A 25,548-nucleotide genomic window follows, 5' to 3' on the forward strand; every position below is an offset into this window, starting at 1 on the left:
GTAATGATATTGACAAACAAGTTTACCATCAATTATGATTAATTAGTTAATAATTATTTGAAGCAGCATCAATGGTTAATGCAGTTACAGTATTGCCAGGAAGGTTTCAGAAAACCAGAACTAGAATCTGGAAAAATTATCAATGTTGGGTGCTGATTGGCAATTTTACTTTTAGGAATCAAGCCCAGTTATAAATCAATGTAATATCATTAAAAAAAAATTAAAATTCTGCCACATAAAATGATACTTCCTGTTGTTTTATATTATCATCAAAATGTATCTAGGCTCTAGTTATCATATTAACATTCCAATGTTATTGTTCATCTCACAGAACTGATAACGCTATTAAAAATCACTGGAATTCAACTATGAAACGTAAAGTGGAGAATTGCAACCCATATACACCAACCAAACTAAGTACAAGGCTGGGACGGTTAGAAGGAATGACGGCACAGGTATGTTGTGGTTACTAGTGATTGATGGAAATAAAGCTTTTCAACCAAAACCTCTTTTTGGTCAGCATTTCATCCTAAAAAAGCAGTATTACGTGTATTTTTTTATCATTATTTTTATTCAACTGTCAATATACCTTTTTCCATATTATGCAATGCAAGATGATGGTGTTTTCATATGACCCCTTAGATTGTAATAGTGTGAAAAGTCCTGCACCAAAGCTCTCTGAACCTATTTGAATTTGACTGATGGCTTTGACTGAAGCCCTCTGAATGTATTTGAATTCAACTGACGTGTTCAAACCTGGCAAGCTCATCAATCTGAGTGTACACAGAGCATTTAACTTGTCAGCACTTACATGCAAGATTGCTTTGTACACACTTGGTTGTCAGGGATGAGATTCTTCCTCGGATTAGAGGAATTCCTTTTTGGAGTTTTTCTTCTCTGTGCAAAAGTATGGGAGATTCATTAATTTTCCTCCTTTTTTGTGCTTTTCCTCTTTTTTGATTGAACCACTGTCTCGTGCCTGGGCTGTTTGTTTGAATTTGTAAAACGCACCTCACACTAATCATCCCCATTGGGCCAATTCTTTACCTTCTGCGGTATGTATGGCCCCTATAGGTGAAATAACTTCATTCATATAATATTCTGTCTATTCTCTTTCAGGACATGACACCTCAGCCAGTGTCACTGATGTATGCTGATATGACACCATGTGATTTGAACCCAGGTCCTAGCAGTATACATGGTAAGGAAGATCATCAACATCAAGGCCTAATCCATTGTAAGTGAATCCATAATCACTGTTGTGTCTAACATCAGTTTTGTTCTTATCCATGTGCTTTAATTGTTCACTTTTTACAGCTGCGCTGAAGTCTCGTGGTGCCAACCAAGGAGTGGTACGAACTCTCTATCAAACCCAAGGAAGTAGCAATAACCAAGGCTATCAACAGACAAACCGAGGTGCACCACCAGCCTACAATACTACTCATTGGAGTCAGGGGTCAAGGGTCAAAGAGAGTCCTGTTAAAGTTACCATCAGAGATTGTGCTGGCATTTTGTCACCTATAAGGTAATTGGGCTATTTCAGTTTAAACCCTTACACCGTATGGAAGATATGACCTTAATCTCTCACACAGCAGGTGTAAATTTCAAATGGGGTTACCTGAATGGGTGGTTCCATTTTGAAATCTACACCCCCTGTGTACAGGGAGTGTATGGATAGGTTTTAATGTTTGGACTGTGTTTAAAACAATTTAACATTGCAAAACCTTTGAAATAAATTAATAAATGCGTATCACTTGTTGCTCGAGAAATTGTACAAAATAATGCACTTGTACCGAGATGTTGATGCATCTAATGCACTCCCCCTTCGAAGCTCGAGCATTACACGCATCCAAATCTCGAATACATGCATTATTTTGTACGATTTCACTCCCAACAAGTGATAAGCGTTTATTAACCTATAAACCAAATTTGTTTGTTTTTAAATGTTAGTGTTATTTTTAACCTCAAGAAATTGTACAAAATAATGCACTTGTACTGAGATGTTGATGTATCTAATGCACTCCCCCCCCCCCCTTCATGGCTCAAGCATTAGACGCATCACAATCTCCAGTACACATGCATTATTTTGTACAATTTCACTCTCAACAAGTGATACGCGTTTATTAACCTATAAACCAAATTTCTTTTGTGTTTTAAGTAGTGGTGTTGTTTTAACCTTTTATTTTGTATCACATCCACAGAGATTTTCCTGATTTTGGTGATGATCAGTTCTTAGAGAGTGATATCACCAGCGCAGAGCTGAGTACATTTGACTTCCTGTATGGGGTTGAAGCCGAACAGACGGTTACACCTATTAAATTCAGCAAGCTATATAAAGGAGGCTCCAGAGGTTTGTATTTAGCCCTCTCTAGACAGGTATCGACTGCAAGCGGACGATTTGTTTCAAATTTTCTTTAGAAATTCTAACATTTTAATGACCATATTTGGAATCAACATGAAAAATGTATTAAAATGAGTACAAAGAAACCCAGTATTCATTCAGTGATTCTTGATACAGCTCTTGATTTCTATTGAGGATTAGGTATAATACCACATGATCATCCAATTAAAATCATGTGCAAGAATTACATTTGGCAGACCACCATTTTGTGGCAACTTGCTAAGAGGCTCATTTAAGGCCTTTAGGCTTATTCATGGACAGTTGAGCATGTTTTAACCATATACGATGGAATTGTTTTTATAGTCAAATTTCTGGAAATCCGGAAATTTCCAAAAACTTGCATCCCTGAGATCTATCACAAGAATCATTGAACCGGAAATGTAACAAATATTTGCATATATTTGAAATCAGTTTTAGGTCTTGGGTATCCTGATTATAGATTCAAAACTGTGTTACCTTTTGAGAAAGAGAAGAAAAGCATGATCAGAATTCAGTGTAGGTGCAATGAATTGTGTCATATCTCAAGCAGCAAGTTATTATAATCAAAATAATATCTAATTCTCGATCGCCTGGACCCACGCATGTAATGTAAGCAGTAGGTACATGCTCTCATGATCGATAATTAAATATTTTGAATAATACTCAAATGAGCCAACCTGATACAAACATTGCATGTTCAATATGATTCTTGGCTCTAAATTCATCTGCTGTCAATTTTCTCTTCTTCTCTTCTTCAGGTTACCGGTTTGATTCTCACGCAATCTCAGATCTGTCAAAGAATGCAGCAGGAAACTTAATCCCGCTAACCTCACCACAGACGTCAAAGTTCAGCACACCGCCAACTATTCTGAGAAAAAGCCGCTACAGACGGGTATCCTATTTATGGGACCATGATAATACATTGACATTTTTTGTTTGCAGTGACTGCAAAATTACATAAGCATTTGTGTTTCTAAGTCAACAAGAGAAGTGGATGTAATAAAAGTTGAAAATAACAAAAACTAGTTTGGGTCTTGCCATTCTGTCAATAAAAGCTCCCTGAACCAATCACATGTCATGGGGAGTTTGACAGGTTAGACGCTATTTTCTTTATTTCTAGTTTTTATAATAGGTGGTGTGCATGTAGATGAATGAGCTAGAGAGAATTGAACAGTATTGGCAAAAAATCTGATGGGTTGAGTTCATGTTACTAGACACATACATTTTTTCAGATTTAAACATGATTTCAGGGGTTTTTTATTGACCAACTTTCTTTTAAATTCAGCCTATTTTTAGTCAATTTCATGCACTTTTTACACTTATTTCAAAACATTCAGGATTTTTTCATGAGGATTCATTCTTTTGTCTGATAGCAGTGAAAAACCCAACAATAGTGATATTTTGATAACATTTTACAAGTAGTGCAAGTTTGTTAAATCTAGGTATCTTCAGATCTGCTTTTCTAAAAACCAGGTGTAGGCATTTTAAAAATCACTGAGTAAAAGATCAATTGATACTTAATGAATGTATTCCTTAATTGATGTGTAACTACTAGCGTTCTCATCAGAGTATGGATACCTCTGGTTTAAGCAATTCCAGTTTTCTGAGTGATACAATCATTGAGGAACCAACTACTCCCAATGGTACACCCATCAAGTCACTACCATTCTCACCATCACAGGTAAGAACCTACCACTCCCAATGGTACACCCATCAAGTCACTACCATTCTCACCATCACAGGTAAGAACCTACCACTCCCAATGGTACACCCATCAAGTCACTACCATTCTCACCATCACAGGTAAGAACCTACCACTCCCAATGGTACACCCATCAAGTCACTACCATTCTCACCATCACAGGTAAGAACCTACCACTCCCAATGGTACACCCATCGAGTCACTACCATTCTCACCATCACAGGTAAGAACCTACCACTCCCAATGGTACACCCATCAAGTCACTACCATTCTCACCATCACAGGTAAGAACCTACCACTCCCAATGGTACACCCATCAAGTCACTACCATTCTCACCATCACAGGTAAGAACCTACCACTCCCAATGGTACACCCATCAAGTCACTACCATTCTCACCATCACAGGTAAGAACCTACCACTCCCAATGGTACACCCATCAAGTCACTACCATTCTCACCATCACAGGTAAGAACCTACCACTCCCAATGGTACACCCATCAAGTCACTACCATTCTCACCATCACAGGTAAGAACCTACCACTCCCAATGGTACACCCATCGAGTCACTACCATTCTCACCATCACAGGTAAGAACCTACCACTCCCAATGGTACACCCATCAAGTCACTACCATTCTCACCATCACAGGTAAGAACCTACCACTCCCAATGGTACACCCATCAAGTCACTACCATTCTCACCATCACAGGTAAGAACCTACCACTCCCAATGGTACACCCATCAAGTCACTACCATTCTCACCATCACAGGTAAGAACCTACCACTCCCAATGGTACACCCATCAAGTCACTACCATTCTCACCATCACAGGTAAGAACCTACCACTCCCAATGGTACACCCATCAAGTCACTACCATTCTCACCATCACAGGTAAGAACCTACCACTCCCAATGGTACACCCATCAAGTCACTACCATTCTCACCATCACAGGTAAGAACCTACCACTCCCAATGGTACACCCATCAAGTCACTACCATTCTCACCATCACAGGTAAGAACCTACCACTCCCAATGGTACACCCATCAAGTCACTACCATTCTCACCATCACAGGTAAGAACCTACCACTCCCAATGGTACACCCATCAAGTCACTACCATTCTCACCATCACAGGTAAGAACCTACCACTCCCAATGGTACACCCATCAAGTCACTACCATTCTCACCATCACAGGTAAGAACCTACCACTCCCAATGGTACACCCATCAAGTCACTACCATTCTCACCATCACAGGTAAGAACCTACCACTCCCAATGGTACACCCATCAAGTCACTACCATTCTCACCATCACAGGTAAGAACCTACCACTCCCAATGGTACACCCATCAAGTCACTACCATTCTCACCATCACAGGTAAGAACCTACCACTCCCAATGGTACACCCATCAAGTCACTACCATTCTCACCATCACAGGTAAGAACCTACCACTCCCAATGGTACACCCATCAAGTCACTACCATTCTCACCATCACAGGTAAGAACCTACCACTCCCAATGGTACACCCATCAAGTCACTACCATTCTCACCATCACAGGTAAGAACCTACCACTCCCAATGGTACACCCATCGAGTCACTACCATTCTCACCATCACAGGTAAGAACCTACCACTCCCAATGGTACACCCATCGAGTCACTACCATTCTCACCATCACAGGTAAGAACCTACCACTCCCAATGGTACACCCATCAAGTCACTACCATTCTCACCATCACAGGTAAGAACCTACCACTCCCAATGGTACACCCATCAAGTCACTACCATTCTCACCATCACAGGTAAGAACCTACCACTCCCAATGGTACACCCATCAAGTCACTACCATTCTCACCATCACAGGTAAGAACCTACCACTCCCAATGGTACACCCATCAAGTCACTACCATTCTCACCATCACAGGTAAGAACCTACCACTCCCAATGGTACACCCATCAAGTCACTACCATTCTCACCATCACAGGTAAGAACCTACCACTCCCAATGGTACACCCATCGAGTCACTACCATTCTCACCATCACAGGTAAGAACCTACCACTCCCAATGGTACACCCATCAAGTCACTACCATTCTCACCATCACAGGTAAGAACCTACCACTCCCAATGGTACACCCATCAAGTCACTACCATTCTCACCATCACAGGTAAGAACCTACCACTCCCAATGGTACACCCATCAAGTCACTACCATTCTCACCATCACAGGTAAGAACCTACCACTCCCAATGGTACACCCATCAAGTCACTACCATTCTCACCATCACAGGTAAGAACCTACCACTCCCAATGGTACACCCATCAAGTCACTACCATTCTCACCATCACAGGTAAGAACCTACCACTCCCAATGGTACACCCATCAAGTCACTACCATTCTCACCATCACAGGTAAGAACCTACCACTCCCAATGGTACACCCATCAAGTCACTACCATTCTCACCATCACAGGTAAGAACCTACCACTCCCAATGGTACACCCATCAAGTCACTACCATTCTCACCATCACAGGTAAGAACCTACCACTCCCAATGGTACATGGTACACCCATCAAGTCACTACCATTCTCACCATCACAGGTAAGAACCTACCACTCCCAATGGTACACCCATCAAGTCACTACCATTCTCACCATCACAGGTAAGAACCTACCACTCCCAATGGTACACCCATCAAGTCACTACCATTCTCACCATCACAGGTAAGAACCTACCACTCCCAATGGTACACCCATCAAGTCACTACCATTCTCACCATCACAGGTAAGAACCTACCACTCCCAATGGTACACCCATCAAGTCACTACCATTCTCACCATCACAGGTAAGAACCTACCACTCCCAATGGTACACCCATCAAGTCACTACCATTCTCACCATCACAGGTAAGAACCTACCACTCCCAATGGTACACCCATCAAGTCACTACCATTCTCACCATCACAGGTAAGAACCTACCACTCCCAATGGTACACCCATCAAGTCACTACCATTCTCACCATCACAGGTAAGAACCTACCACTCCCAATGGTACACCCATCGAGTCACTACCATTCTCACCATCACAGGTAAGAACCTACCACTCCCAATGGTACACCCATCAAGTCACTACCATTCTCACCATCACAGGTAAGAACCTACCACTCCCAATGGTACACCCATCAAGTCACTACCATTCTCACCATCACAGGTAAGACGACGTTGATCCCCCTCGCCATGCGGGTGTCAACTGCAGATGACAATTTTTCTTTAAAAAACAAAAATTCAGGAATTCTATATTTGCATGACCATATTTGGAATTTCTGACGACCATTGTCTACATTAGCACCAATGCTCTTTTTTGTAGGTTGCATTAAAATGTATATTTCCAGTTGAAAGTGGGCATATACAAATTTGGTTACATGGGCACTTGTGTTTTAGAAATAGAGAATACATGAATTAGAGTAGTATTTCAGATATCGTCCAGTTGTCTTTGTACCTATTTTGCCAATTGCTCATTTAATCCACTCATACAATTATACATTCTTGCAGTTTCTGAATATGGGCACCCCTGTGATGAAGGCTCCCATGGGCCATCAGCTGACGTCAACACCAATAGGTGGCGGTATGCATTCAACACAGACAACGCTGCCCTCACAGATGACAAATTTCACCAGCAAGGAGAATGCAGATGTAGGGTAGGTCACACAGATTAAAATGATTTTCCAGAGTCCATTTGACTGATTTTGCGTGAACCGGAGCTACTTGCGACGAACCAAGAGTTCAAAAACACAGATATATAATATTTTGGAATCCAGATATGAGATATTGAAACTTTTTACCAGGAGACAAATTAAAAGTAGATCCTGGTCATGTTATACAAGAAGTTAGCTGGGAGCTATTTCATGGTAACTGATGGGCAAAAATAGCGTAGAGCTTGTTTATTTTATCCATTGGCTAGTACTAACACACTGAAAACAAAGTGGAAAACTTTGCCCTTCACAAATATGCTATTCCAATTAAAATCCATACATCCCCTATGGAAAACATGACTTTAATCTTCCACACAGGGGGTGTGAATTTCAAATGAGGTTACCTGAATGGGTGGCTCCATTTGCCCTGCTTGGGCAATAAAAGCTCATGTCTTCTATAGTGGGTGTATGGATTTCAACTGGAGTTGCCCAATGTTTCATTGGGGTGTCATCAGATTGAAAAAGTTGTCAAGCTGTGACTCCAACTTCATCAGGACTGACACCTTTTGAAACAGACTTTGTTTGTTTTATATATTCTTTTGCCTGGGTTACTCAATTAATGGATGTTTTAAGGTATCCTCTGTTCGTCCATGAAGCATAAGGGACTGGCCGCTAGTCCAGATAAAGGGTTCGCTAGTCCAGATAAAGGGTTCGCTAGTCCAGATAAAGGGTTCGCTAGTCCAAATGGGGTAGCTTATGCAAAAGTTAGGGTTAGTAGGTTCATGGTTAGAGTCAGGGGTTGGGTTAGGGTGCTAGCGAACTTTTTGGACTAGGAACACTTTTTTTTTTCAGACTTAAGACTAGCGGACCCACGTGTGTTGAAATCTTGTGTCCATTTGCATTTTTACTGACCCAAAGATAAAAACAAAAATAAACTTGATTATTCACGATTGATTTATTTTTTACTGTTTCTGTTCCAGGCACAATTATAGAACACCTCGTATTAGGCGTTCCTTATTAGAAACCACACCCAGAACACCAACGCCTCTGAAAAATGCGCTGGCAGAATTGGAGAAAAAGAGTGGTCCTCTAAAGCACATGGTAAGTTGATTGCACACCCACCAGGGATCTTGAGAGACTGTACAGTGTAATCCAGAGAGGATATCTTACCCTTCCCAGAATCCTTTGCAACATTATACATCACCTCATCTCATGACACTCCCAGTGCTTTGTTTTCATTTTGAGAATAGACTGGCTAAACATGGGTCGATGGCAAAGAAATATATATGTTTGCAAGATCTAGATGTGCTCTGTCAAGTATCGAACCATGTTGCACAAGATAACAAATCAGTACTGGGAATGGAAGCAATGCATTGTGGGTAGTATAAGATATCTTTCTGACTAGTCTCCCTGAGCAAATTTCACGCTTGGAGCAATTTCTCAATATGATGGGGAATTTTGGGCTTTATGATAGGAAGACCTGTTATTATGTACTTTTATGGATTTGTATGCATTGCGCATAAGGATAAGGGATATACTTAATAGCTGAGTCGCAGTCATCCATTCATAACCTCATTAATAAACGCGATGTGTGCGATCCAATTACATTTAGTTATTTGTGAAAACGTGAACGCAAATCGAGGTCATTAATATCTCACAATTGACCGCAAAATGCGTAATTGTTCCAATGTCGCACACAATTGACCGGCATTTGCGTGTTGTTGTGCGTCGAACAAACTGCGCGCGCGCTGGCTGCCGTATTTGGATTGCGCACTACCATATTTGCACAGATTGTGATACTCACTTTTGTTATTGGTCGTCATGTTTTAGTCTGATCGATTTTGGGAAAGGGAAGATGTAAAAATCATCTATTTTTATAAACTTTTGAGCAAAATTTTGTGTTATTTTGTAAGGTGAAGAGATGAAAGTGACGGTTATGAATGAGGTTAATAACTTTGCATCGGTAATATGTCGGGCATTGTGAAAAATCTAAACATTTTGCTTTGGACCTCGGAATATCCCTCGGTTCCAAAGGCAAAATGTTTAGATTTTTCACAATGCCCTCCAAATAACCGATGTGCAGTTATTAACCTCTAATTATTACCACAAATCCACACACAAAGAGTTATATTATCACCTATTTATATATTATTTTATGTTAATGTTACAAAATTGATTACAGCCACGGTCTCCAGATAGCTACATAGCTTACAGCATTCCATATCGTAGAAGACAGGTGATCAGCAATTCAATGAATGTCCCATCTGCCATAGGTGTCATGTGTACAATATAAAATGCAGAAATTGTCATATGTATAGGGCAGCTATTGCAGATAGGCCATTCTTGCTCTAACACCTCATTATCAAGGGTTTAGGCTAAGATTGCCCTATCTGTAATAGCTGCCAGCTGTCAGATGCGTACAGTATATAATGCAGAAATGTATTGAGCATCTATTGCAGAAAGGGCATTCTTAAATTAAACCCCCGATTTGTTGTTAGCACAAGAGCCACTAGCCATAAGCCATGTTTATGACCAAAATAGCTGTCGTGATTTTTTGCATAATGTCATCTTTGGGTTTATTCCAGACACATTTGTGATTCCTGACAAATTTGGTTGTATTCCTAATACATTTGGGTGTATTCTTGACACTTTGGGTGTATTCCTAATTCATTTGTGTGTGTGTTTCCTGACACATTTGGATATATTCCTAATACATTTGGGTGTTTCCTGACACATTTGGGTGTATTCCTGACACATTTGGTTGTATTCCTAATACATTTGGGTATAATCCTGACACATTTGGGTGTATACCTGACACTTTGGGTGTATTTTCATGATTTTTGCATAATGACAAATAATAGTTTGCTGTCAACCGTCCCTATCTACAATCCAGGAAAAAAATAGTTGGCACACTAGCACTAAACAATGGAAATGTGTGCCCTATCAAAATTGGAGAGGCGATTAAAACATACATGCAGTATATGTGAAGTACAGACTCCCCGCTATATCTCGCCCTTCTCCACTCCCCATCTTTCAATGTTGGATGGTCTCACAGACCTGTTGACAATATGGCTTGGTCCAACATTGAATTGGGGGAGCGGGGGAAGAGATAATACCAAAAGACAGGCAAAGTGTGCCAACCTTTTTTTTCCTGGATTGTAGCATATACCTGATGCAATTTTGCTGATCGCAAGTAGGGACCAAGCATAAACAGCTTTTCACTATAAAAAAACTTTGCCCTTTAAACTGAGAATCATGAGAACAGGGCTTGATTTTTGAGTGGCATGGTGCATTGAGTTTTTAGTTCAGATTATATTTTTTGTTTTAATATTAAATAATATATTGTATTTTTCTGCTCTTTTGAAATAATGTTACTCTATAACTTATTTTCGTTCATCATTTATCATCTTGGTATAGTATTAAGATGAATCCAACCAATCCATACTGTCATTGCTGTTATTGTTACTGTTATTGTTAGCAATATATTATATAATTTCTATAATTTAATATTGTGAGGTCACAGGAATAAACATGAACACATTCATGCTGTATTTTAACTTATTCTGCCGTTTAAAGTATGTAAATACTACCATTTTGTTGTGTTGCTTTCATTTACTTTCAAGGTTCCTGATTTGACTTATAGTTCTTAGTTTATGTTAAACTATTGCAGTTTATCTTTTGCATTTAAGTTTGTTTCATGTTTTCAGTATTTTTGTTATTTGCTCTCAAATTAATTTGACTGTCCACAACTAAAAATCAGACACTTAGCAAGACCAATCATGTGTGGCAATACTTGCTCAATGCTCATTATATATGTGCATGTATGTTCTATTTGGATGATTTAGTTCTGAAAATAAGAATTATTAATTATAGTTTAAATTGCAAAATGTGATTACTCTGAATTTATTTGCAGCCAAGAACACCAGGCCAACTACAAGATATATCAGAGATCATAGAAAGAGAAGAAAAAGACAAGCGCTTAGCAGCCAAACGATCTTGTAAAAGCAGCACACCCAAACGGAAATACTCATCACTGGTAAGCCATAAAAAATGTCTGTGTTTTATCGGATTTCAACATCTTTGGTTTACCTTTTTCAATGTTTAACAACTCATTTCTGAATCAAATTTACAGAAATGGTGAAAAAAACTTGTGATTTTCAGTGTTTTATTTAAGGTCGTACGCCATGAATTGGGGGCCAAATGCGTTACACACTAAAAAATTGAGCAATTTACATGTTTTTGTACTTAAACTGATCTAATTCATAAACTGTTCATCAAAACCCTAGAAAATTATATATCACTGTAAAGCTTAGAGTACCAGGAATACACACATACAAACAATTGGTCAATATACAGGGTGCCACAAATGTCATATAGGGTGGAAAAGTTGAATTTTGGTTCAAAAAGTATACTATTTTGTTTCTCTCTTATTTACTAACATAAACACCTGTTCTGCTAGAACCATTTTAGATGTGCTAATAACATTGTAGGCTTTCAAAAAAAGCAAACTTGTAATGATGAGTTATGTTGCCTACGTGAGATACAGGGTGTTCAAAAGTCGTACATAATTTTTATGATTTTTATTACATTTTCAATAAAAACTTTTTTCCTCCATGCCCCACACAAAAACCAGTGGCATATTTGAATTCCTCATCAAATTTCCATCCAAAAATGTTAACTTTTACAGCAGTGGGGTAATTCCTTCAAGAAATATGACCTTCAGAACATTTCGGAGCATAAATGAATGCTTAACACAGTAACATATAGGAAAAGCCTAGAACCCATGACACAGAATGCAGCACACTTGCAACAAATTAACTTAGCTTGTAGTAAAACTGGTCACATTTCCAACTCGACATAAATACCAAAACAATGGTACATAATCCATCTCAATACCTTGCTGGGTTATGAAGTTACTGTAACAAATATATTTGTGAGGCGCTAAAAATCAACATTCCCTATACTTTAACACATGCCTCAACCGTAGGATCCTCCACCCCTGACTTCACATCGTTTGAATTGCAATATCTCAAGAAGTAAATAAAGTGTGAAGTTCTTTCTTTCCACAAATTGAGCTAGATAAATAAGCAGCAAAATGAGACCATAACTAGTTCAGTACCCCTCTCCATTCTTGAGATCGGGGACAAAACGTCCCAAATAAAATGAAAAAATGTAACGCCTCCACCTTTTCCTATACCCCAATTCATGACGCACGACCTTAACAGAGATTAGAAGTGGAAAAAACCAAGTGCTTAGCAGCCCAAAGGGCTTGTACAGGCAGAATATGTGAACAGAAATACTCAGTGATGTACTTTATTAAGCTCACAATTGGCGAGACTCATAACATTGTGGATTGCTATATAATGGTGTGATTGATGATCATTTTCCAAAATTTTCATGAGTGTAAATTGGGACCTTTTAGGTGCAACAAACAAAGTATACATGCAGTCAAATTTCATTGGGCTATTGCAGTTAAAATCCATACACGCCCTATGGAAAACATGACCTTAATTTTCCACACAGGGAGTGTAGATTGCAAATGGAATCACCCATTCAAATAACCTCATTTGAAATTAACACTACCTGTGGGGATTAAGATCATGTCTTCCTTAGGGGGTTTTGGATTTCAGCTGGAATAGCCCTTAACATAAATGTTAAATTGGTTTTGAAAATTGTCTGAGAAAGAAACCGGCCAAATAAGACCGGGTTGTCGTTTTGGATCATCATAATTACCTGTTAATAAGAGGCTGATAACATAATCTTCCACATGAATTCAAACCAATTATGACTTGCCTCTTTTATTTCCAATTAGATGGATTCCCCAACAAAACGTGTGAGAAAGTCTTTAACCCAACATTTGCTCAAGGATGATCCAATGGATGTCAACTTGGATATTAAGGTAATAAATAGAATAGAACAGACAACTATTATAAACCAGCCCTTGGTATAGAGGTGGGCATTTATATTTTTAAAGAGTGCAAACCATTTTTTTTTTTTTTGCTCTCAGTGTTTGGAAATCTCCAAGGATTATATAGAAATGGTGTTTTTCAGGGTCTTCGACTAAATTCCATAAAGTGAAACATGTCTTAACCTAATGCCCCAGGGGCTTTCTGGCGATGGGAAGGTAAAGAAGGAAGGAATAAAGAAAGAAGTTGAAGGCTCTGGGTGGTATTCGAACCTGAGACCCCTCGCTTGCCAAGCACTGGGTCAGGGACATGTTGCCACAGGTCTTCGGCTGGCCTGGCTAGCGAAAGCGTGCCTATATATCACTTGGAGCGATTGCGTCATCACACCCTGTGGGATGCACACACGAACAGCGCATATATCAAGTAGTATTTTGTAGTACCTGGGTGTGTTAGGGTTAAACTGTGTTTCAATTTTGATCTTCCACAGACAAGTGACATCTTGCCTAATGCATCCCTGTTGATGTCTCCTCCTGCGGGTCAGTCCTTCAATCATGCCTTCATTGCACCAGCCTCACCAGTCGGTATGACAGGAATCAAGGCCAAGATAGAGAAGAAAGACAAGATACGGGCTGGTGAAACCCCATCCAAACCATTCTTTGCAATACGGGTAAGTTGTCCTGCTGCAAAAAACTTGGGTAAAATGCAAATATAGCGGAGTGGGATTTGATAAGGCATCGCATCCAATTTGGTCCTATAGAACTATCAGTGCCCGGTTAGGTACCGATGACTCTTAACATCACTTCTTGGAGATGTAATTTATTGTATCAAGCATAATAATTAACAGTTGCATATTGTTATTGTTTTTCATTTAAATAAGAAATAAATGCACTATACAAATGTTCAGGGTACGATAAAAAGTGCCATCAGTACCTACCATCGCTTCATGCACCGATAGCGCTATAGGACCAAAAATGATGTTGTGCCTTATGCCAGCTACTGTCAGATGCACACCTTGGGTGTTCTGTTAGTTCAAATAGCCTTGCTGTGAAAGTTCCCAGATCTAACTTGGTCGGCCACAAGAGATAATTTCTCCCCTTTTCTGCAGGCATTTTGGAACACCCTTCCTGATCTGGTTGTTTCCATTCAGGATACACAGAGCTTCAAGCAGGAGGTAAACAGCGGTCAGCACTAGATATAATAAGTACTGTTAATGCCTTGATTAGCCTTGAAGGAAAATTTGGTATTTTTTTTAATTCAAAAAGTTCATAATTGTAATTTTCATGACCGTGTTTGGAATCAGCATAAAAATGCATTAAAATGAGTACAAACAAGCTCAGTATTGGTTCAGAGGTTTTTAAGATAGGTCGTGATATTTTGAGAATCTCAAAGCTTGGACTTTTTATGGTAAAGCCTATGGCTAGCATGTTAGTGTTTATGAGTGCTTTATTATACTGGTTTCAGCAAGTCAAGCCCAATGCCTTCAAGCAACTTCTATCTTCACAAGTGGTTTGGAGGTTTGGAAAAAATTTTGCATTTCTGTTTCATTATGTCCTTTTTGGCCCATGTGTGTTAAGTAACTTTCACTCAATTTTTGTTTTTGTGTGTTTTTTATCTTCCCAGCTGGACAAAAAGTACGAGACCATAGCCTGCGGTAAAACCGATGATCAAAGGTTCATGTCCGAACAAGCCAGACGTTTTCTACGAGCCGTTAAACCCCGCTCATTAATCCTTTAAATCATGATTGTTGTGAGACTAAATGCTTTTCTTTTATAGTTATTTTCTGAGTGTGAAAGATGTGCCATTGGGCTATTGCAGTTGAAACCCATACACCCCCTATGGAAGACATGACCTTAATCTTTCACACAGGGAGTGTGAATTTCAAATAGGGTTACCTGAATGAGTGACCCCATTTGAAATCTACACCCCTGTGTGGGAGATTAAGGTCATGTCTTCCATAGGGGGTGTATGGATTTCAACTGAAATACCCATTCCTTGCATCCTCATAGTCTAAAACTATTTTAAGTATGTATTTTTGAAAGATATAAAAAGCGATAGGTTTTTCATATGAATTGTAATTTTCAATTTAGTGCAGATGAAGGAACTACTGCATATTTTCATTTTAGTAATACCCTTCACAGAAGTGAATGCAGTGTTGTAAATACACTATTGATTTTGATTTTTTGTGATGTAAAAAGGGAGATTACAAGGAAATTTTATGAATGCTGCTCATTTTAGTTACTATTTATGTTATGTACCTGATGTATTGTTTTGTTTTATTTGTGGTATGCATGGGCACTACCAGCTGGATTTTGATAAGCTCTATTTTGATTGGTTACCAAGATGATTATATCATGTAATTAACCAATGGGAGACATTGTAAGAGAAGCAGTAATCCCATATGTATAACAAGGTACTGTGTAATAAGCTCTATTTTTATTGGTTTTTTGGATGATTTTATCATTTAATTAGCCACCATGCTTATCATGTTGTGGATTGGCTCAGGAAATCATCAAAAGTCTTCTTGTAGCCTGAATCAGCAAGTAGTACTCATGGTGATATGGAGCCCAAGTTTTCCCAGTCTTAATTTCTTTGGTGGTATGTGATTTTTGCTATGTGTTAGATCTAGACGGGTCTTGTGAACTAGCTAGAGGAGAGAAAGTAAATTAATGTTGTGGCTGTTCCATTTAAAATTAACACACCCCCTGTGGAAAATAGCATAGCTATACTTTGATCGGCTCGTAATAGGCGGGGATTGTTAGGCTTTTACCACTACTACGCCGAAAAAGTAGACCCACATTATTAGTTGACCTGTCCGGTCTTTATTTTGTGTGTTAAAGAAAGTAGATAAATTATATGACTTGCATTAATATTTTGTGATGCTTCTGGAGAAATGTGACACAAAAATATTAATCCGCGATGTTATAAGGCCCGCTGATTACGAGCTGATCAAAGTATAGCTTGTACTGTTGCACTAAATATGTTCAATCTAGCTGGAAAATAGCCTGTTGTGTTGGATTCCAGCTGAATACCATATTTGAAGTTTTGAATCTGGTTGGATTGCATGCACTTTGTTAAATACATGAAAATTTTGTTTAGAATTTGTATAAAAATCTTCCAAACATTTCCATTGTTTTTGGATGAAAGTTGAGTTTAGTTAGGCTTTCATATCTTCCACAGTGGGTAAAACCTCATGTACTTTTTGCCCTTGAACATTGATAAAGCCCTTTTTTTTTGTAGACTTCATATTGAAGAGTTTGCTTCATCCATGTTCAAGGGCCAAAAGTACATGCAGGAAACACCTCATTTACTTTTAGCCCTTGAACATGGATAAAGACTGCCTGTGTAGACTTTATATCAGGCCTTCTCAACTAGTTTATTTGAAGTGCCAACTGGAAAACTTTAGTGATCATGAAGTGCCAACATGTCAAGAGAGGACTCTGCGATGTAGCGCGTATGCATAGCGGTTAAGGTGCAGTGGTTATTTAGGGGGCAGCGCCCCCGGAAGCTCATAGATTTTAAGGTTTTTAAAGGCTCAGATTGGGTATGTTCACCCATTGTTTGTTCAATATTTATGTAAAAAAATTATTAAAATTACCGTGCGCCACTTCACGCGCTACTTCGACTGACTCCAAGCGCCACAAGTGGCGCACGCGCCAGTTGAGAAGGCCTGCTTTATAATGAATGGTTTGCTTCATCCATGTTCAAGGGCAAAAAGTACATATGAGGTTTTTCCTGCCCAATGACGATATGTTCCACAGAGGGTGAGACATTTAAATGAAATAGCACATTGTGTATAATGTAAGAGATGTATGTGTAATTGTTCTAGTTCTAGTTTTTGTATTCAACATAAACTGATGTTTGCATGAAAGCTTTCCCATACACAGAATAAATAGTGGAACTAGAGGTCTACTGATAAAGCAAAAAAAATGGTTTGCTTGCCCTCCAGTGAGATTTTTGGGTAGGATTGGTAGGTCGGAATTTTTTTTCTTATGATTCACTACTGTGTAGGCATTGGGCATGTGAAAAGATAATTCAATACTTCAGAGTTCAGACCTTCAATACGCATGACATACCACAGAAATGGATTCAATTACGATGACCAAATCCTTCCAGGCATAAGACACAAAGTTTATTGGAAACATGGATGCAGGAATGGACAGTTATAAATGTTATATGATCTTACAGTAATGATTTTCTTATGAAGAAAATGTTGTTGGCCAAATTTAGATTTGAAATGAAATTTACACACGCAAACCCTGATTTTGGCTAATTTTGGGTCGGTCGAGAGGGCAAGCAAACAATTTTTTGCCTAATGTGAATAGCTTGTAATAAATCAGGAATGTGAGCTAAGAATTTCATTTATGATTGTATGTATACTCAGGAGTGTCATGGAATATCATGATGTTGTAGAAACAAGGCAGAAGAAATATTGACTCAAATCAAATTAGTTTTTCAGATTTTTATTTCAATTTTACGCTATGAGCCGCCATTCCCTGTACGTACCATTATTAAACTTATATATAAACTGTTGATGTGTATGCCTATATAAATAATATCAGGGTATGTTTTGTTATTTTGCCACATCAAAGCACAAGAATTTTACATATGTAAGCTCATATTCCAACAAAATGAACTAAAATACAGATTTGTGATTGATAAGAATAACTCGGTTACAAGAATGGCCATAGTAGATGGTTGCTGACAAAATGTCATTTTGATTAGAAACAAGCCACAGCAATACTGTCAGAAATAAGCTTCACTTCTCGTGATTCACAATATGATGCGCCACCAGCGGTTGCAAATTTTTGACCTCCAAGGTCAATGTGGCCGTTCTAGCCACCATTGAATTTTTCATGCGAGTGTGATAATATAATGTTGATAACAGGTCAATGAAAGATTCTGTGTGATAAATAGATTGAAAATTGATATACTATAATAGTAAATTGCTGTTCAAGATTACATTCGCATTAAACATTATACTGACATTTACATGTAAATACGCAATGACATGTTCCTGTGTTGGATGTAGACATTTTCCCATAATACACTACGTATTTTGGCCTTTCCCCAGCAACTGCTGCAGGTGCTTCATATTGTAAATCGACCAAATTTGCTGAGGTTGCCCATCAAATAATATTTCTGCTTCTTAAGTTATGTTAATATATAAAGCGATTTCATAGGTGTATTTTCTGTTAGTCTGGCATGGAGTATTTAAAGACAAAGCATGTTATTGTTAATTTGTATATTGTGTGTGAAGTATAATGGATTTATTGTTTATGCCAGCTTGTTTAGTTATACTATTGGATGTATCTATTACTGTGTTAATTGTTGGCAAGTATGGGCTATCTAGTTTAGTGCAGTTGGACATCAACATGTTTAAATGTGCAGTGGCGTCACTGACTGCTCTAGAAAAAAAAGCAATATAATAATACCTGTATTTGTCACAATATTGATCCCAAGTTCAGTCTCATGCACAAGAAGTTCTTAGTTTGAGGTTAATGAATGATTTTGTCACCCCAAATATACCTGGTGTCAAGACTTAAACAATTTTTTATTTTTATTTTAAGGTTCAAACAGACCAATATTTATCAAGTGGTTGATATTTACAAGTTTTTTTTAGAACCATTTTAAACAAAAGTTAACCTCCATGCCCTTGTTGGTGTTAATATATTACACAATTTTGGATGAATTTTTAACAACTAAGATTGATTGTATAAACTCTGAAGTGTTTTTTCATAGTTTGTATGTATGTGGCTACAATGTATCATGGATTGAAAGAAAATGGGCTCTTCTATTTGAAATCCATATACCCCTACCCCATACAGGGGGCGTTGGTTTCAAATGGAGTCGCCTATTCAGGTAACCCCATTTGAAAATCACACTCCCTGTGTAGAAGATTAAGGTCTTGTCTTCTATAGGGGTGTATGGATTTCAAGTGGAATAGCCCAATGCTGTGATGACAGATGGATTGAGTGGAATAAAATACTATTCATAACTGCTCATATATTGCTTCTACATAGGTCTCAATTTGTGTGTGTGAACATGTGTTAGGAACCCAAGAGTTTGATGATGTGTGATAAACGAAAGTCCTTCCATTAGGAGGCTGACATCTAATAAATGAAAGTCCTTTCGTTGGGACGGTGATGACCGATAACGAAAGTCCTGTTAGGAGGCTGATGTCCGATAAAAACAAAAATCCTTCCGTTAGGAGGCTGACCCGCTCCTTCCTTCCCTCCCTGTAATGTAAGTGTGAAACACTGACAATTCCAACCACAAAAGATAAACTGACCAATATTTTAAAAACTGTTGATTGTATGCCAAATTTGGAATATGCAGTCAAAGCAGAATATGTCATGCGCCTAAATAAATTTTGCTGCGACTGCATATTCCAAATTTGGCACTCAGAAAGTGCAGTCTCATGCCTGATAATTAGAAAAAATAAAAAAAAATGGGTGGATAGGAAAACCTAGAAACTGGTGAATAAATGCAATAAATAAATATTCCTCCAAAATAACTTTTTAAGTTCGCAGGTTAAAAACAGAACTACCTATTGGTCCCAACAAGCCAAATCTTTTATTGGATATTGGCAATGAGATTTTTTGTTTCGCTTTCACTTGCAGACAATTTGTGATACACAAGTTACGTTGGCCAGATTCCTATCCTATCAGCAGTAACCAAACAGGGCAATCAGAAGATATTTTGGCCGGTTGTGGGTGTGTGTGGTGTAGCACTTCGGTGGAAAGAGAACAATGACGTCCTATACTGTTAAAGTGGACATTTTCGCACAATTTTTTCATGCTTTGCAATTTTGAACTGTTTCCCTTGTTTTTAAATGCATGATTTGAAGTTTCCTAATATTTACGCATTGTTATTTTCACGGTAATAGCTTGGAACGTGATAAGTACGAAAAATAAATGTAGCATGAAAAATGTCCACTTTTACAGTAACTGAAAGTTTTGTTGCCTGACCTGACCCGTAACTCATAATTGCAATGAAATGTTGAATTTATATACATTTTCTGAATTCTTACTAACATAATCCCAGTTTTTTACCCCCTCTCCTACTTAATGAAACTAGTTGCTTTAAAAGATGGTCATCGATCTTTTGGTCTCTGTTATGGCCCAACGAGCTGTAGCCTACACAGTGAAAATAATGACACATTTTCTCAAGTCTACAAATTCTTCTTACTAGTTTTATTTACTCCTATGACAGCAGTAATAATTACATCAATTGCATCAATGGTCTACTACAGCCTGTCTCAAAAAAAATTGTGCAAGTGAAAAGCGCCCTCTGTGGCAATTAGAAAGTACTGTTGTGACATATTGCTTACATCAACGTCAAGGGCATAGTCTCAGCTCTCAAATGCCGTTTAGTCTGTTCAATTTGCTTGTTTTAATCTCGAGATATGCTTACTTAACAACGAAAGGGCAAAATCACAATTGTGCCACTTTTACTAGTAGGTATGTCACAGTGGCTGCACAATAATTCTGCCACACTGTGCATGCAAGCATAACAGTGAATTGAAAAGCGCACGCTTCAAAGTTGACCAATTTTAGAAAACATCATGTCAAAAAATGAATTTCCTCATAATGCTTCATTTATCCAAAATGTTTGAATTTTTAATATATGGTGTGTGAAGCCTTCCCGAGGCTACCATCGGGTCCATAAAAATTAAATATTGTTTTGTTTAAGAGCTACTGCCTGTTTTAATGGATTTTTGAAGATCGCTCATAAATCAGTAAATATAGGCCTATTGAAGCAAAGGAACTACCACCATTTAGCTGAAATACTAATCTTTCTTAGCATGTAAATTAATTCCGTCGACAACAAATGAAACACTTCCCTAAAACCAGTTGAAGCAAAACATTAATCAATGTTTTTTTTAGGGAGTAATTTTCAAAACCACAATAGCTCTAAGCCATTGTGTGTGTCCAAGGCCATACTATTTTTGTATACGCGGTACAGTAAATTGCTGTTCACTTTACCGATTGTCCTCCCCTGTTAATCCAGATGACAAAATGTTAATTTAAAGTCTCATTGCAACTGAATTTTAATTTTTACTTTTCGGACTTGGCTTTGAGTAATGGTGACACATACCATGTTTACAGTAAAAATGAAAATTATATTCTAGACACCGTCAAAATGTCAAACTTTTTTTTTTTTTGTATTGTTTTAAATAATTAACTGCAGTTCATTTATTCAACCTCATAACAGGATCATACTTAAAAAAATTATGATGAATGAACAGACGTTCATTAAATATTGAAAAAAAACTAAAATTACTCATGCCTAATTTGCATAATAATAGCATAAATACATAATTAGCTGTAATTACCTAATTTGCATAATTAATTACTTTTTGTGTATTGTTTGTTATCAATTGAAAGAACGTTGTATACATATGTGTGCAAAAAAACCCGCACCTTTATATCATGTATACGGTTTTCTATTGGCATCAATTTTGCATATTAATTAGCTGAACTTAGTCATTTTTTGAGATTTAATTTGTCTGCAGATTGGCGAAATTGCTAAAATAGTATATTTGGTTAATTTATTATGATTATTCAATGGTAGATTTTTTAATTTTGTTTTCTGTAACGAAGTCAGGAAAGATGGGCATTTAACATGTGATATTTAAATTAACGCTGCTTTTTGAAGCAAGCGTCCAAATATACCTTCAAAATCTCGAAATGTGCCAATTTTGTCATTACAGCCATTTGTGGCAGGATTTCATTCCATCTACGAGCATCTTTAAATTAACACTACATCACAATGCATTGACCGATTTCAATTCTGTTTTTTGATTTTTGATGCTTTAATAAAGCTCAATAATGTAGGAACATTAAATAACGTGTTTCTGCTACGATTATTTTTGAGGTGATATGCCTATTACTAGGGAAGAGGGCTGTACATGTAATTCAATGATAGCATCGAGTTTATCAAGAGTTCTTTCGTGAAATCAAAAGAATGCATCAATTACACAACAATGCAAAATTGTTTTTAATGTTTCATCATGATAGAGGTATAATGATTATCTTTTTCCACTTACGACCAAGTAAGCGATAAATAAATATTTCACATTCTGCTGTAAAATTAAATACATGCGCATGTCAATGCTTTTACCATGGTATACTGTTCATTTTGTCATTCAAGACATATTAAAAGACAAACAAATAGTACACACTTATAGGTTAATGAACTTTGTCAATTTCATGACATTTGACAAATTAATGAAATTAGACAAAATAATGCATCGCGCTGGTGTTGATGCGTCAAATGCACGAGCCCGAAGGGAGTGCATTAGACGCATCAGCATCAGCTATCATTGATTTACATGTACAGTCCTATTCCCTAGTAAAAGTGGCACAATTGTGATTTTACCCTTTTGTTCATAACTAAACATATCTTGAGATTAAAAAGAGCAAATTGAACAGAACAAACAGTATTTGAGAGCTAAGACTGTGCCCTTGACGTTGATGTAAGCATCATGTCACAACGGTATTTTCTAATCGCCAAAGAGGGCGCTTTTCACTTGCACAATTTTTTTTGAGACAGGCTGTATGTTATAAACATACAAGAAAATAAACTCATTTTACATGATGGTACAAATTCATTTGATGAAAACCATACTTGTTACATATTTCAGGTATCACAACCGCGGGCCCAACAATTTGTGGGAGAGTAACAAAGGTAAAATTGAGAATTGCACAGAAAAAATAATAGCATATCGTCGTTAGGCAGGATAAACATATATGTGACACGATCAAGGGAAATGAGTCGGCTGTCGCTAATATTGATTTTAGGATATTGGCAAAGAAAGTGTTAAAATTCTTTTGTTTTATATTATTTTTAGCGATTAATAAATTGACGTAACTTCACAAAGAAAAGTCGTATCAACATGGGGTTTTCAGTTTCTGAAAGCTCTAAATGTCCTCTTTAAAAACCTTTGTATAACTCATTTTCGACCAGGGCCGACATGCGACTCATTTCCCTTGATCATGTCACATATGTCATTGGCCCCTGAACATGTTTAAAGCAAAACGTATGTGACCTGTTGGCAGTTTTTTTACACATGTTCAGGTGCCACAAGAACATAGGCAGTTTTTCTAACTATCCAAATGACTGGTAACCATCCCATTTCCAATGGCCTATTCTAGTTGAAATCCATAACCCCCTATGGAAGACATAACCTTAACCTTCAACACAGGGAGTGTGTATATATTCATAGTCATGGTATATTACAAATGGGGTTACCTGAATGGGTGACTCCATTTGAAATCTACACCCACTCTGTGGGAGATTATGGTCATGTCTTCCATAGGGGGTGTATGGATTACAACTTGAATAGTCAATACTTGCAAATAGACAGATGCCAAGTACTCGAGTTTCATGCTAAATATGCCCTGAAATGGGAAGCTTAAAGGAGGATTTTGTGATCCCAACATCCTCTTTTTATGACATTTTTGAACAGATATCCACAAAAAAAGGTTATTCCCAAAATTTCAGTTGATTCCGATTTTGCATTTGCGAGTTATGCATGATTATGTGTATTACACAGCTCCATAGAAAATGTGCTGTAATTTCGTTCTGGTGTACTCGTTCTGGTGTACCAGAATGAAATTCAAATTTCACGATATCTTTGCTAAACGAATTAATCTGCAAGAAACATTCGGTACATAAACATTATGTAACCAGGGGTGTCCAGTGGTATAAAAATCTCAATTTTTTTTGAGAAAAGTGGGGGATGAGGCTGTGGATCACGAAATGCCCTTTTAATCAACAGTTGTACAAAACAAAAGACTACCAGGTGCAAGGTAGATGTTCAACAAAGTCATAATTCATAAGCTTTGTACAAGCATTTCATATAAAATATTAACAATATGGCAGTGATTGAACCAGAAGGCCTAAACAAATTGTATTGCTCTTTTTGACCGACATAACTTGAGACAATTTCCTGTCCCACAGAAACACAGGGTTAAGAGAAAATTGGGTGACATTTCAACACTGGCTCCTGCGATTTCCGCTAGTGTTCTGTCCCAAACAAATCAATGTTAAGGGAAAAATTGGGTGACATTTTTATTATTTGACCAACAATTCTGGCTAAAATTGTTTGGCAACACTGACATGTACCAGTTGTCCTGCATTAGTCATTACAGACATGACACCCTCTATGACATGGGAATTTCATTTGATGTCACAAAAATACAAAATACTTTCAACAAATGACTATTCATTCCAGAAAAATAAAGTTAATTAAACTACTATTACTAATTAAACTTTCTTTATATATGATCACAAACATTCTTTTGTGTGGGTAGCATCTTTAGGAACCAAAACCAAATTTGTTTCATCTTAGGATTGACCATCGATGCTGCTTTGATGTTTGTTATAATGAGCTAACAACTAATTAATCAGAATTAGTTATAAATTTATCTTGGTCAATATAAATGGAGAGCTTTGTTACAAAAACTCTTCCATCCACTTGAGCAATTTTGAGAACACATAAAAAAAAACCACTGATATAAGGGGGTTTTGTTGCTAACACCCATATATCAGTACTTTTTTTGATCATTTTTTGATGTCCTCTCACAATTGCTCATGTGGATGTAAGAGGTTTTGTAACAAAGCTCTTCAAATACAGGTTATGTTTCTTATGTTATCACAATTACAATAAAACCTCATTATAACGAAATCTGATACAAGGAAAACCCTGTTATAAAGAAGTATTTTTCCAGAACCAAGATACATAATTCTTTTGTTATTTATTGTTTTTACAATCCTGATATAACGAAATTGGGATATAAAGAACTAATTTCTCTGTCCCTGACAACTTCGTTATAATGAGTTTCCACTGTAACAA

General features: G+C 37.5%; 1 protein-coding gene across 1 annotated transcript in view; it reads left to right on the forward strand.

Annotated features, from left to right (window-relative positions):
• The window catches only part of LOC140167045 (myb-related protein A-like), a 38,008-nt gene extending 21,626 nt beyond the window's left edge, over positions 1-16,382 (forward strand). Inside the window, 12 exon segments of the mRNA XM_072190524.1 lie at positions 332-455; positions 1,120-1,201; positions 1,318-1,525; positions 2,202-2,350; positions 3,139-3,272; positions 3,936-4,061; positions 7,643-7,788; positions 8,763-8,883; positions 11,696-11,818; positions 13,595-13,681; positions 14,176-14,355; positions 15,309-16,382. Coding sequence (XP_072046625.1) covers positions 332-455; positions 1,120-1,201; positions 1,318-1,525; positions 2,202-2,350; positions 3,139-3,272; positions 3,936-4,061; positions 7,643-7,788; positions 8,763-8,883; positions 11,696-11,818; positions 13,595-13,681; positions 14,176-14,355; positions 15,309-15,422 — 1,594 coding nt within the window. The 3' untranslated portion in view covers positions 15,423-16,382.
• The last annotated feature ends 9,166 nt before the right edge of the window (positions 16,383-25,548 follow it).

This window comes from Amphiura filiformis, chromosome 12, assembly GCF_039555335.1.
Source record: "Amphiura filiformis chromosome 12, Afil_fr2py, whole genome shotgun sequence".
In the NCBI taxonomy this organism is placed as follows: Eukaryota; Metazoa; Echinodermata; class Ophiuroidea; order Amphilepidida; family Amphiuridae; genus Amphiura; species Amphiura filiformis.